This window comes from Notechis scutatus, chromosome Z (assembly GCF_049901735.1).
Source record: "Notechis scutatus isolate UNSWTSFEM ecotype Mainland chromosome Z, rNotScu1.2, whole genome shotgun sequence".
Classification (NCBI taxonomy): Eukaryota; Metazoa; Chordata; class Lepidosauria; order Squamata; family Elapidae; genus Notechis; species Notechis scutatus.
Window position 1 is genome coordinate 107,495,202 of NC_142025.1, and position 15,062 is coordinate 107,510,263.

A 15,062-nucleotide genomic window follows, 5' to 3' on the forward strand; every position below is an offset into this window, starting at 1 on the left:
AATTGGAATTATTTTGTTTTCATTCTTATATTTATATCCCATTTTTCCACTCTTGAAAGTTTTGATGAAGAATCCTCCTTCAGAATGACTGGTCAATCATTTGCTGAACATCTATAATTAGTGGTAAACTTAATTCTGTTTTTTTTAACAAAACAAAAATAACTGAGTATATATTGAATTGTATTGTCCTTGGGTGCCATTTTGTTGTTATTATTATGGGGGGAGAGTATTTAATGCTTTGTTTTTTAACCCTGAGTCATAAGTGGAGAAAGATGGCTAAAAATAAATATTTTTCCATAAAGTAATTCACAACAGAGAACAACCACATTGCCTCAAATCCTAGTCATTTATTTATAATTATAATTTATCATTTAACCTATTGTACAAATAAGTATTTGCTCAAAAGTTTTGGATAAAATATATATCTTGATTTCTTAGTTAAAATACACAGGGAGGTAAGTATAGTTCTTATGCACTACAAACCAAGGTTTTGAAGGAATTGGCAGGTGTGATCTCAGAAACACTGAACCATGTCTTTCAAGGATCCTGGAGCACCAGGGAACTACCAGAGGAGGACTCAAAAGGGGCTGGTGTAGTTCCCATTTTTTAAAAAGGGGAAAAATGGATCCAGGAAACTACAGACTTGTCAGCTGACATCAATGCCTAGAAAGATTCTGGAAAAGATAATCAAGCAACAAATCTGTGAATAGCCTAAGGAAGCACAACCTATCAGTGCTAAAATTCATTGTGTTTACCAATTTGTTTGTAATCGCACAGACAATTACATTGACAGAATTGATAGATGTTTCACTTTCAGAATAAAGGAGCATCTTCTGAAATGGATCCAAACAGACTTGAGTAATCCAACAACAACAGCAAATCATGGCCATAAAATGCCTTCTTCAGCCATTGCAAGGTACTTAATATCTGAATGGAACTGCATCTACATGGAGGGAAGTATGCAGTGGGGTACCTCAAGGCTCTGTCTTAGGTCCAGTAATCCTAAATATTTTCATCAATGTTTTAGATGAGGGGATAGATAGGTAACTCATCAAATTTGCAGATGACACCAAGCTGGCAGGAATAATCAACATTCCAGAAGATAGGCTTAAGATAGAGAAGGATTGTGACAGATTTGAACACTGGCCCATATCTAACAAAATGAAATGAAAAGTAAGGTTCTACAATTAGGCAAAAAACCCCAAATACACAGGTATAGTAAAGGTTGTACCTGGCTTAACGATAGTAATTGTGGGAGGGATCTTGGAATCCTAGTGGACAATCCATTAATATGCCTTGATAAAATCCCACTTGGAATATTGCATCCAGTTTTGCTCATCACACTGTAAAAAAGACTCTAGAAAGTGTATTGAAGAGCAAGAAAGATGATTAAGGGCCTGGAGCAGAGGTGAAATTCAATTTTTTTCCTTACCAGCTCTGTAGGTGTGGCTTGGTGGTCATATGATTAGGTGGGTGTGGCCAAGTCAACCTCACTTGGCCTCTCTCTCATCTCTCATCTCTCATCTCACCTCTCTCTCCTCTCTCTCCTCTCTCATCTCTCACTCTCTCATCTCTCTCCCTTTCTCTCTCTCTCTGACACTCTTTTTTGGGGGAAGCAAAGTTTTTGTGCGCTGCTCGACCAGAGAGGGGAAGAGGCGAGGAGGATCTCTGGCAACAGGAAGAGAAGCAGTGCCTCCCCCATCTCTCTCCCCATACCCTCCTCCTCCTGTACAGCACCAGCACTTGGTGGTCATGGGCCCACTGTGGAAGAAAGTCACGATGGACAGGGATCCCTACAGTGCCTTCTCCATAGCCTGAATTCCCGGTGGTTGAGTCAGCCGGGTCAAGTGGGCACAAGCAGTTCCAATGGGCTGGCTCTCCCCAGTTGCTGTGGAAATTGCTGGCTGGGCTCCTCTCAGAGGCCACAATGCACTCACTGCCCCTCTGGCACACACTAAGCCTCCTCCTTCCTGCTGGACATGCAAGCGCTTCTGGCTAGGAAGAGAAGTGTGATAGAGAAGAGGCTTGGCAGGTGCCAGAGGGGTGACAAATGCTTTGTGGCTCCTGAGTGGAGCATGGGAGATAGTGCCCTCCCCTCACAGGCCAGGAAACACCTAAGAAGGGCCCTGATGCCACAATCTCCTGCATGCTACTCTTCCTCCCCATGCCCATCAGTCCACCTGTCACTGGTATCATCCCTGTTGCCAACACGGGTGGGATTGGGTGGGCATGGGTGAGGCCAACCAGGGGCAATTGTTTGGTTTGGCGAACCAAACCCAATTGTTCTTATCACTCCATGCAAGGTGGTGTGAGGCAGTTGAATTTCACACCCGGTCTGGATGCTAAAACATATAAAGAATAGTTGCTGGAATTGAGTAAGTCTAGCTTAATGAAAAGAAGGTCTATGGATAACATAATAGCAGTGTTTCAATATCTACCACAAAGAACAGGGAATCAACTTATTCTCCAAAGTACCTCAAGGCAGGATAAGAAAGAGTGGATGGAAGCTAATTAAGGAGAGAAGCAACCAAGAACTAAGAAGAAATTCCCTGGTATTTAGAACAATTACTCAGTGAAACAATTTGCCTTCAGAAATTATGGATGCTTCAACACTGGAGGTTTTTAAGAATACATTGGACAACCATTTGTCTGAAATGGTATAGGGTTTCCTGCCTGAGCAAGGGGTTGAACTAGAAGACCTCCAATGTCCATCCCAAGTCTGTTATTCTGTTATTCTGAGAGCTGTAGGTTTTAAGGTATCAGACTAGAAACCAGGAGACCATGAGTTCTAGTCCTATCTTAAGAACATACTAATTGGGCAACCTTGGGCAGCCACACTCCCTCACCCTAGGAATAAGGCAATGGCAAAACACTTCTGTAATTTTGCCCAGAAAACTGAAAGATTTGTTCAGGCAGTCTTCCAGAGTAAATACTCACATGAAAGGGGGGGAAATGCAAATGAAGGGCCTGAAAATGAATTTTTAAGGCACACTTTATTGCTAATCTTAATTCTCAAATAGATATATTGGTGAGTGGATGATTATCCTAAGCAATCTGCCACAGCACACCAAATCCATACACCCAATCAATAAAAGGCATATCTGCACTACTAACCTACTGACATGTCTTTATTAGGCCCACTCAAGTTATACAATGTAGAACTACGTAACTGTTTGAGAAGCATATGGGGAGTGCTCAACTTAGTCACATAGCGAATGTTCAAAGTTCTGACAAACCTGTCTGGAAAACTATTGATGACCAAAATTCAAAATTCTGACAGTTGCCCCTCTGTAATCACATGACTACATTACAGGGACTTGACAACTGGGGTGCATTTATGTTTATTTGCAGGATCTAGTGGTCCCGTGATCATAGTTTCTTTTTTACAATAATGATGCTGAAAACCGAATTACTTCCAGTCTGGGGCATAACTGGCTTCATAATCATTGGTTTATTTAACAACTGTGATAATTCATTTAACTATGATGGTAGTCACTTTATGACCACAACATTTGCTTAATGACCTCTGCAAACAAATTAAAAAATTGGATTTTTACTGACCTGCTTTATGACCTTCATGAATAATGACCAAAATGGACATGCTCTTGAGGTCTACTTATTTGCCTCATAGGCTATGAATTATTTCAGACCCTCTTCAATATCTCTAGCACTTACAAAATTTGAAAAATGCTTCAGCTTGCCTATAGAAAAGTTTTCCTCCAACTGGAGAATTGCAAGTCTTTGAGGCATGTAAAAGGGCTGGGGAATGTTAAGATCCTCTTAACATTCCCCAGCCCTTCTAAACCTGCACAAACTTGATTTTTTTCCACTGATCTTTGCAATGAGAGATAATCAGGAGGAGCTGAAGAGAGGTGAAGTGCTTCATAGAAATTAACTTGAGTCAGCTTGTTCAGGATCCTTTCCTAATGTTCCCCATTTTGTCTTAATGTCAATATCAGACACATTATTATTAATCAGAAAATGCACCTATGGTATTTCTTATATGGAGATTTGTATTTTTTCCCTTTTTGTGCATATTTCATTTTATATGTCTGCATATATATTCAGAAACATATTTTGCATACTTTCCATGTTCCCTGTTCACTAGCAGCATCATAAGAAAAATTTCCTGTAATACAAAACTTCAAAAGCTTCTAATTTAAGCTTCTTAAAGCTTCTTAATCAGCCTTCATCTGTTTTCACACAGAACAAACTCTAAATCATTTTCATACATCAATATAACTCATTAAGACAGTTTCTTGTCTTTGGAATTTCCATCTTGTGCCAAAATTACCTGAAATACTTGGATTATTATTCACAGCACTAATTGGAACAATTACTGACTTGAGATGTGACAACATGTTAAATGACTTTCCATAGAATTTATGGAATTTAGATTTTATTGTTATGGTATGTGTTCTTGCATGTGATTCTGTTCATCTCCTTACCCCTCTCAGTGAATACAACAAACATCAATAACATTTTAAAAAATAATTATTTTTTATATATTCAAGAAAAATAAAAACCGTTTAAATTTTAGTTTTTATTTATATACATACAGGGATATAACTGTATTGCTGTCTTCAAACTTTTAATTAATCTTTTGGGAGAATGACATCAAAGTATAAGAGATTTTTTCCCCTCATCTATTTATTTGAGAAATGTTTAAATATTCCTAGGTCAGTTCAGTAAACATTAACATAACATAGATGTGTATTTTTATCTTCTTTAATTATTATCTTCAAATATATTAATGCAAAAAAAGTTATCTTAAGCAGAAATAAATTAGTTTTTCTAAAGAGAAATAGAGTGAACAAAGCACATAGGTCCTTGGAAATACCTTGCTTTCCAATTATTATAATGAAAGTTAATTATCCAGTTTTCCAAGTATTTGAGAACTTCTGAAAATTAACATTAATTATTCCTCTAGGAATAGTTTTATATCTTTTAATTAGTTAGATATTAAGCACTTTAAAGCTACATTATGAATATATTTTATCTTAAGCTGAGTTTATTTTTCTTTATTCAATTAAAATTATGTATTCAATTATTATATAAATAAAAATTATTATAATTATTGCAGGCTAATGAAAGGTATAATACAGTATATCATTCCATGCAATATATTATTTTTATATAATATTTTGAGTTTTATGTTATTATAGTGTGTTTACCTTATAAACACTGAAATGGCAGAGAACAGAAAGAAATTCTATATTGATGTTTCTCTAGATTCAGTTTACAGATAGAAATAAAATTAACCTTCTATATCACATGAAATGAAATGCTGATCACAAACTGAATAACATTGTGAATTAGCACCAGAAGTAATTTATGTTAAGGACAGAAGATTCCAGTTTTTTATAGTGAAATTATTTTTTTCCAGCATCTTGAAGCTGAAATTTGAAAAAAAAAAAAGTTGTTTGATCACGTCTTGACTGTGTGCATCAGTTGGAATAAAGATTGTTACCTGTATAGCCAATCCTTTCTGTGTGGAAAATTACATGATAATGGTTAAGACATAGTTATAAAGATTTAAATTTATTTTATATATGATGAATTTGACAGAGTATCATCTTGCTCTTTTTAAAATTTTATAACCTTTAGTATTGGAGAGCCCTATTGTATTTTGTTATGCAGTGTTTTTTTCTCAAATCTGTGGTCCTTGGTAAATGTTCCAGAAGACAAATAACAAGCACTGCACATGTTATTTCCTGGGAGAAAAGCAATAGAAAGCTCATCTTATTGATATGATTCAAGTACAGAATATTGATGCTATTGTAATTACTGATCTATTAATGTGGCTGTTGGAGTTTTAGAGTGATGATTTCAACACATCAGGATCTCCAGTCTAAGAGTTATCTTTCTATCTTACCTAGAAAAACCCCTTCAATTTAAGGCTATAAATTAATTATTCATGACATCTTTGTGACCATTCTTCTCTCCCCCCCCCCCCAATCACTTGTGTCTGATTTACGGAAACAAGTATCTGCAAGTATGGCAACTTTTTTTTTCAGAACTGATTTGCCATTGCCTCTTTCCCGGGGGTTAAAGTGACTAGCCCAAGATCACCCATCTGGCTTTGTGCCTAGGATAGGACTAGTACCCATGGTCTCCTGGTTTCTAATCTGATGTTTAACCCTTTTAGAAAACTGATGTACATCCATACATCAAATTTGTACATTTTGTACTATTATATAAAGATTGAATCCTGCCATTTGTATATAATATTGTTTGTGGAATGTTTAGACCTGTTGGCATGTTCTTGAATCCAGACTCAGTGATTGTTATATACTTTGATACCAGTAACAAACTCCAATAGCTTTAATTCTTTAATGATGGATCCACGTTTATCATTTCAGTCCACATAATATTGGGCCGTGCCTATCCAAGTAGGGTGAGAACACACCAATCATCAACCTTCTTTTAATGTCTTCTCTATAGCAGAAGAATGTCATTTCTTTTTTTGATGTTGCAGGCTAAAACAAAAGACTTGTATTTTCACCAAATGGTACATAGGATATTACAGCTATGATATCTGTTATTTCTCAGCTCTTAAAACTTTCCTTGAATTTCCCTGATCAATTAAAACCAGTTCAGTTTCATGATTTGATGTAGAGAAAGTACATTTTAATTCCAGAGAAATATTTATCTAAACTTATCTATCTATCTATCTATCTATCTATCTATCTATCTATCTATCTATCTATCTATCTATCTATCTATCTATCTATCTATCTATCTGGAAAATAAATATATAAGTGATATCTATGGGTTGAAAATAAAAATACGACAATCTTACCCAGATTCCAGAGGTGAGAAATGTTATTCTTTTCATTAACTCAGATGCACTGAACTTAATCAAAGAAAGAATCAGGTGATAACTACAAAATGCTTGAGTGCATTAAAAAAAATCATTCTGAGCCACTATTCTTTTGGAATAACCAGCTAGCTAAGAATGTACAGCAGAGATGGTATTCAGTAGGTTCTGACCAGTTCTGGAGAATGGGTGGTGGAAATTTTGAGTAGTTCGAAGAACCAGTAGCATAAATTTTGAGTAATTCGGAATACTACCTCTGACTGGCCCTGCCACTCTAAAGTGGTTTAGAGCACATGGGAACAAATGTAGTACTGTTTTAAATATTTTTAATTTGATGAATGAAACTATATATCTCATCATTAATGGCTGATCAGTGATTCTGACAGAGATATACTGTAGGTCCTGCCACTAGACAGTTCCACGAGAATGGGTAGGGATTAAAGAATTGTCATTGATTTACTGCCTTCAGCTGTTAGCAACTACATTGATAGTTTTTTTTTTTTCTGTGATAATCTGGTCTTTAAAATCTTCCTATAGTAGTGATTAAAGAGATTTCTCTAATAAGAAGAAAAAAAAACACTGATGATGTGAAGCCTTGCTTTCAGGATCATCTTTTCCAGAATCATTTTGGTATTTGTATTGATGGTGTTTCACCTTATTTACTTAAAATGTTTTACCTTGGGAGATGGGGATTTCTAGAGTTCCATACATAGTTTTCTAACATTCCAGTTGTGGCCTCATACGAAGCCAAAATGTCATTTCCAAAATTCTGTGGTTATGATTGCATGGCTTTATTTTATTTTATTTCTAAAAAGCAGTAATGAAATTTGAGGGCTTTTGAGAGACAATCTGCTTCCATTTCTACTTTTATCACCTCCCAAATTCTCTGGTATGTTCTAGAATCATTCTATTTAGATCTAAGAACTACTTAGAACTAAGGAGAAATTTCCTGAGAGTTAGAACAATTATTCAGTGGAACTATTTACCTCCAGAAGTTGTAAATGCTCCAACACTCCAAATTTTTCAGAAGAGATTGGACAGAGATTTGTCTGAAATGATATAGGGTTTCCTGCCTAGGCAGGAGTTTGGACTAGAAGATCTCCAAGGTCCCTTCTAACCATTCTATTCTATTCTACTCTATTGAAGTTACTTTTGTAATCAATATTCAGTGGGAGATATTTTGGTGGGAACAGGAGGGGCAGAACAATTAAAATGAGAGAAAGTTTGTCTCTATGAAACCAGTTCTTCCACTATGTCTAGAAAGGATAAACAACGAATGGAAAATATGGAGCTCCATTGACTCTCTAAATGATTATATGAGCACATATAAGTTGTAATACTTTTAGTTGTAAGTTATTTTAAGCTACTCAAGTCATTTTCAATCTGTTTATTTCTCTAGGCACTGTGAAATTATTGCTGTGCACAAAATGTTTCAGAACACATCTGTATCTACATTCGTATTTCTAGAATTCGCAGAGACCTGGGAACTGCAGATTCTTCATTTTATTGTGTTCCTGTTATTATATTTAACAATTGTTACAGGGAACATTTTAATCATCTCTGCAGTAGCATTTGACCACCATCTTCATACACCATTGTATTTCTTCCTGATGAACTTGGCTGTACAGGATTTGTGCTCTGTTTCAGTGATTCTTCCCAAATCTATGATCAATTCCCTCCTGAATACCAGGGACATTTCTTATTTTGGATATGTTGCTCAGGTTCTTTTGTTTTTCTTTTTTATATCATCAGATTTTTTTCTTCTCACAGTTATGGCATATGACCATATGGTATATTGGTATATTGCCATCTGTAATCCACTGCACTATGTAATGGTGATAAACAAGCAAGCATGCACCCAAATGGTTGCTATGGTATGGCTTGCTGGACTGACTTGTGGGGTTTTACATACCAGTGGGACTTTTTTGACCCCTTTCTGCTCTAATGTGGTAAATCAATTTTTCTGTGAGATCCCCCAGTTACTTAAACTTGCCTGCTCTGAGTTATACTTAATAGAAATTAGAGTTGTAATTGTAAGTGTTGCCATTGGAGTAGGTTGCTGCTGCTTCATTATTGTGTCTTATGTACATATCTTCATGACACTCCTTCAAATATCTTCCAGGCAGGGAAGGCAAAAAGCATTTGCAACTTGTCTTCCCCACATCATTGTATTTTCCATGTTTTTACTTACAGGAAGTATTGCTTATTTGCGACCAACCTCTGACACTCCATAATATCTGGACTTGATTTTTACAATGATATATTCAATGCTTCCTCCTCTGCTGAATCCAATTATTTACAGCAGTGGCCCCCAACCTTCTTTGTGCCACGGCCCAGTACCAGCATCACAAAATGATCCACGGCCCGGTACCAGCATCAGCATGCATGACAAGGCAAGGCGAGCCGAGCAACCGGCCAGCCAGCTGTCCCCCGCTTCTCCCTGCCACCTTCAACTCCTCCTTTGTACCTTTGTCGATGGGCTTCGCTTCAGGATGGCTTCAGGATGGTCGTTTGGCTCACCTTGCCTTGGGTGCTGAAAGAATCCCCACGCCTTAGTTTCGTTCGAAGCCCCCCCCTTCAATGAAACTAAGGCGCGAGGATTCCTTCAGGACCCAAACGCCGCTTTCCAACCGGAAAAGCTCACCCGGAAGCACTTTCTCATCAAAACAAGATGGCGGTGCCCAGCAAACCGGCGGCCCGGTAGGAAATGTTCGACGGACCGGTACCGGTCCGCGGCCCGGTGGTTGGGGACCCCTGATTTACAGCATGAGAAAGGAAGCCATTAAAAAAACTCTCTCAAAGCTATTCAGAGGAAAACACTGTTCTCTGAATACATCATCAAGATTGGATTAGTCATACATCATATATATGACTAATGTCTGATGTATTAGTCGTTTAATATATTAGTCATACATCGTACATCATCCAGATTGGATTAGCACATAGCCAGGTCTTTTTCACTGTAATCGGTAAACCTCACATTTTTAATTTTTTAAAAATTATCAAGTTTTTTATTTGAAAGCTATTATTGATAGAGAATGTAACAGTGAGGATGATGGATATATTGCTTTAGAATATTATTGTATTTTATAGCAAAAGCACTAACAGTGAAAAATTCAGAAAATCTCGATGCTCAGCTTTCATCAGGCTTTCCAATTTTAAGAGAAGGTACCATATGTTATTCTAAAAATTCAGGTAATACATATTATAAGGTTTCTGCCCCCAAATTCTATCCACTAACATTTTTTAAAAGGATACACTCTCATTTCAGAATAGAAACCCATTAAACTCTCTGACTTTAAATCATTTATATTACAATAGAATTATCCACTGATCTTTTTGATATTTGATCTGCATTGGTTGGTTTTGAAAGAAATAGTCATGGGCATCAAAAAATGGGAACTAGGGAGAAATGAAAAAAAGTGCATTATGATGTGACAATACAAACTTTATTCTTTTGTACTTGAATCATGATATCGTACGCAAGTACTTAAGAGACTGAACTTGAGCTAACATACAAGTTTTTTTCAAAAACTTTTTACATTGTCACAGTTTGTGTTAGACAAGCTGGGAATATATATTTTATATACTTTAGTCTAAAGATTTATCCTTATATTTGTAATAGTAGGTTCCCTAATGCAGAGCTAGCCCAGAATATTTTATGGAGATTGTATTTGAAAAAATATACATAAAACATAATGAAGAATTACTTGGCATATTTTATTTAATTATAAGTGCAAGGGATTATTCTGAGAATCACCTTCCATCTTGCCAGTCCAAAAGATTTTAGGATAGAACCCTTATTTCTTAGCAACAATAGGCAATACAATATCTTAGCTAATGACAAACGTAATAAATAATTTTTTTTTTTGAAGATCATAGAAAGTAAGGTTCTGAGCAAATTGGCAATCTCATAGACAAAAAGCCAACAAAATGAAAGAAGAGGGTGCACAGAGTGAATATCTAATATGGTATTTACAGCCTCTGCTACTTTTCCCCCTTTTATTTTATAATGTCAAATTATCAGAGTTCCTGCATTTTTCTTTGCAAGCTTTTTCAAAAGTAGTTTGTCACTGTCTACTTCCTAGGGCTGAGAGAGAGTGACTGGTCCAAGGTCACTCAATTGGCTTTGTGCTTGAGACAGAACTCCTGGTCTCCCCATTTCTAGCCTGATGTATTAACCGCTACACCAAAGTTGTCCTGTCTTCATTGTACTTAGTAGTAACTACTTGTACCCCACAACCCCCTGTGACTATCAGATTATAAGAGGCTGAAGAGTCAGTGCCATGTCAAACAAAGTCAATGTTCTTCTTGAGGCTTTATAACTATAAAATGTGAAAAATAATGCTAGGAATAGTCTAAGATCACCTCTGTAATTCTTTTTAGTCACTGGATTTAAGGACAGGTTTGGTACTTTTCTTCATTTTTTTTAATGAAGTAGCCAAGAGTTTAAACAAAATGAGATAAAGACATACAAAAGGAAAGACTGGCTTACAGTTCAAAATAAAAAATAAAAAATGACATGTTTTGGAAATTACAGTTGTCCAAAATATGAATAATTACTTAATAATCAGATTATAAATCAGAGGTGGTATTCAGCAGATTGTAACCAGTTCTGGAGAACTGGTAGCGGAAATTTTGAGTAGTTTGGAGAACCGGCAAATACCATCTCTAACTGGAGATTTTACAGTATCCTTTCCCTGCCATGCCCACCAAGCCACGCCCACAGAACCAATAGTAAAAAAAAAAAAATGAATACCACCACTGTTATAAATATATATCAGTTTAAAAAACTAGAAATCATATCTAGCTTCTTCATCATATACATCTCATGTTGGAGATAATTATATGAAGATAGTTATAGTTACATATGCAGATATAGTTCAATTGAATTCTATAAGGCAAAATACAGCAAGGAAACTACTTTGTAAAAGATGGCTGCTTTAATAATAAATAGATGGAAGAATAACAGCAGCTCTCAAGAAGGAAAGGGGATATTAAAAGGCAAAAAACAAATTTTGAAATACTCATACAAAACCATCACCTCCTCCTAGGACACACATATAAACTTTTAATTAGATATAATACAAGGACAGGACAAAACAAAATTTTTATGACAAAATGGAAGCAACGTTTTAAAGAAACAGATGTCACACAAAACTGGAAAGAACTATAGATTAAATCTCTATAATATATACATATAATCTAAAGGAAAATTGATATACATGTTCTACAGTTGATATACAACTCTATCAATAATATTTAAGATAGAAAAATTATATGGTAGTAAGCAGAAACAACATTCTATCAGATGTGGTGGATCTGTAAAAAGAAAAAGCCCTCAAAAGTATTGAAAAGAAATCTAGAGTATTCTATAGAAATCTTGGAAATTAAATTTGAAATGAAACCACAATTTTTCTCACTAAATACAATTTTGGAAAAAAATGTATCAAAGAATATAATATTCTAATGAGATATATCCTAAGGGAGAAAAGCCTAATGCTGGGAACGATTGAGGGCAAAAGAAGAAGGGGACAGCAGAGAACAAAGTGGCTGGATGAAATCACTGAAGCAGTTGGCATGAGCTTAAATAGACTCTGGGAGGGGGATAGTAGAGGACAGGAAGGCATGGAGGAATGTTGTCCATGGGGTCACAATGGGTTGAACATGACTTTGCAACTAAAAACAACAACAAATCCTTACAATAGAAAGCATTAAATGTTGTTCAGTGTTGCAATTCCAGCAGTATCTGCTTGGGAATTCAAAAGTGGAAAACATGCAACAAGGGTAAAGCTAACAGGATATATACAAAATTGAAGTTTAACCAAATTTAAACAAGAATGATTCCCATATGTAAAATACATTACTACAGCATGGAAAACATGATAACCTACTGTCTGGCTTTGAAGGGGGCCTACATGTCTACAAGCATTGCAAAGCAGGAGAAATAGGGAGAGAGAGAGAGAACAATTCACTGGACTCTTTAATATGAAATAATCAACTTAAGATCAAAACTTTTTAATTTCTGGGGAGACATGATGAACAAAGGATGGTGGGGAAGGATCAGGCAAAGGAGATTTTGCCTAAAGAAATGACATGTTCCTGTATTTCCTCTGCCCCCAGAGTGGATTTCTTGATCAAAGAAATATAATTTCTGTCCTGTGACTAAGCACTCAACAGAATATATTTTGCATTGCTGGTGAAATCATACATATCTAGCAATGAAGGGGAAAATGTGATTTCTAACATAGATATATGGCACTTGTTTATATGGCACTTGTTTGGAATAGCTATGTCTTTCCCTACTATTTTTATGTTCAACTACATGATTCAATGAGAATATGCAATTGTTTGAAGAATCTCTGACCAGCGCTCCTTGATTGCCCCATATATTCTGAGATTAAAAATGAAATTTAAAAATGAATGAAATCAATCAAAAAAGAAAGCATTATCTGACATTGGAGAAAGAGTATATTCCTATCTTTGTTTTCTTACTTGTTAAGTAATATGTAGGAGAAGAGACATAGTAATATTTCATTTGCTTTATTGTCAAATTGTATTATCATAGCTTTTCCAATTTAATACAATAAGGTGTGAAGTTGTGGGATGATGTTTATTTTATCCTAACTTTCAGTTTTATACTCTTAATATTTCCCATTTATATAAGTGACCTCAAAGTGAAAATTCTTGACAGAGCAATCTTAATGTCATTGTTTCTCAAGCTATAGATTAATGGATTCATCATGGGTGGGATAACTGAATACATTACTGTAATGGCAAAATCAGCATATGATGGCTTCTCAGATATAGGACGCAGATAAGCAAAGCAACCAGTAAACAAAAAAATGGAAAAGACTATTAGGTGTGGCAAACAAGTAGAGAAAGCCTTTTTTCTTCCTTGGACAGAAGGAATTCTCAGGACAGCAAGGAAGATCTCCACATAAGTAACAACAATGAAGACAAAACAACCAAATGCTAATGTAATGCTAAATACTACAACTCCAATTTCAGTTATATATAAATCTGAACAGGCAATCTTCAGTAAATGTGGGATTTCACAGTAAAATTGATTGATAATATTAGAGCAGAAAGGAGTAAGAAAAGTCCCAGTGGTGTTTAATACAGCATTGAAGAGGCTGGTAATCCACGCACTGCCAACCATTTGGGTGCAGGCCTTTTTGTTCATTATCATTTCATATTGTAAAGGATTACAGATAGCAACATACCTATCAAATGCCATGATAGTAAGAAGAGAAATATCAGAGTCTACAAAGAATAAAAATAAAAGAACTTGAGTTACACATTCAGAATAAGAAATCTGTCGTTTGTTCATAAATGAATTGAAAATGGATTTGGGAATGATGACTGAAACTGAGCCAATGTTCTGCAGGGCTAAATTCATTAGGAAAATGTACATAGGTCTGTGAAGGTGAGAATCAAAAATGATGGCAGAGATAATCAGGAAGTTCCCAGTTAGTGTAATTAAATACAAAATCAAAAATACAGAGCCATAGATAATCTGAAATTCCGGAATGTTTGATAATTCCAAGAGAAAAAATATAGATGTGTTGTTATCCATTTTTGGTCACAAAGATCACAACCTTAGAAGAAAAGGAAGCACTCTTAACATCATTTCCATTCATTATCATTTGGAGACCTTTTAATCATAAATTGTATGATTTCAACGCAGATTAAAATAAATGTTGATCTTTCCACTTTGGATAAGTGTTTTAAGCATAAATATTACATCCATATTGCTTCAATTTTCTTGTATTAATTAAAGTTCAAGGGTATGGTATCAGTTGCAGCTCTTCAGTAAGCAAACATGCCTTATGATTGTAATCAAGATAATCAGAGTTAGGATAAAATTTGTTTTAGTAATTAGATTTTTTTTTTAAAAAAAAAAATCATATTTATATATGTGAAATGAATTTAAAAGACTTTAAAATAAAAGTGAGATGTGAAAATGAAAGAAATATTTGTTAGAGTGGTTGTACATTCAGCCAGATACCTAACCCTAACCCTAATCAGATGCTGCTGCTGCTGCTGCTGCTGCTGCTGCTGCTGCTGCTGCTGCTGCTGCTGCTGCCGATGATGACGATGATGATTTGTGGAAATGTTGTATCTCCTGCATGGGATTTGTATTTAAATTGCCTTCTGATCGATCATTGTTAAAATGTATACATCTCAATATATGTAAGTAGTTTTCTGTTTTCTGCTTGACATCTCAAGAAGTAAATAT

The 15,062-nt window shown here is 35.5% G+C and overlaps 1 protein-coding gene and 1 pseudogene across 1 annotated transcript; one reads left to right on the forward strand and one right to left on the reverse strand.

Annotated features, from left to right (window-relative positions):
* The first annotated feature begins 8,247 nt into the window (after positions 1–8,247).
* On the forward strand, positions 8,248–10,096 carry LOC113425638 (olfactory receptor 14A16-like; annotated as a pseudogene).
* Positions 10,097–13,478: 3,382 nt separating this feature from the next.
* On the reverse strand, positions 13,479–14,405 carry LOC113425613 (olfactory receptor 14I1-like). The gene has a single exon (XM_026687840.2). It carries the CDS (start codon positions 14,397–14,399, stop codon positions 13,479–13,481), a length of 921 nt encoding a protein of 306 aa, XP_026543625.1. The 5' UTR covers positions 14,400–14,405.
* Positions 14,406–15,062: the final 657 nt, after the last annotated feature.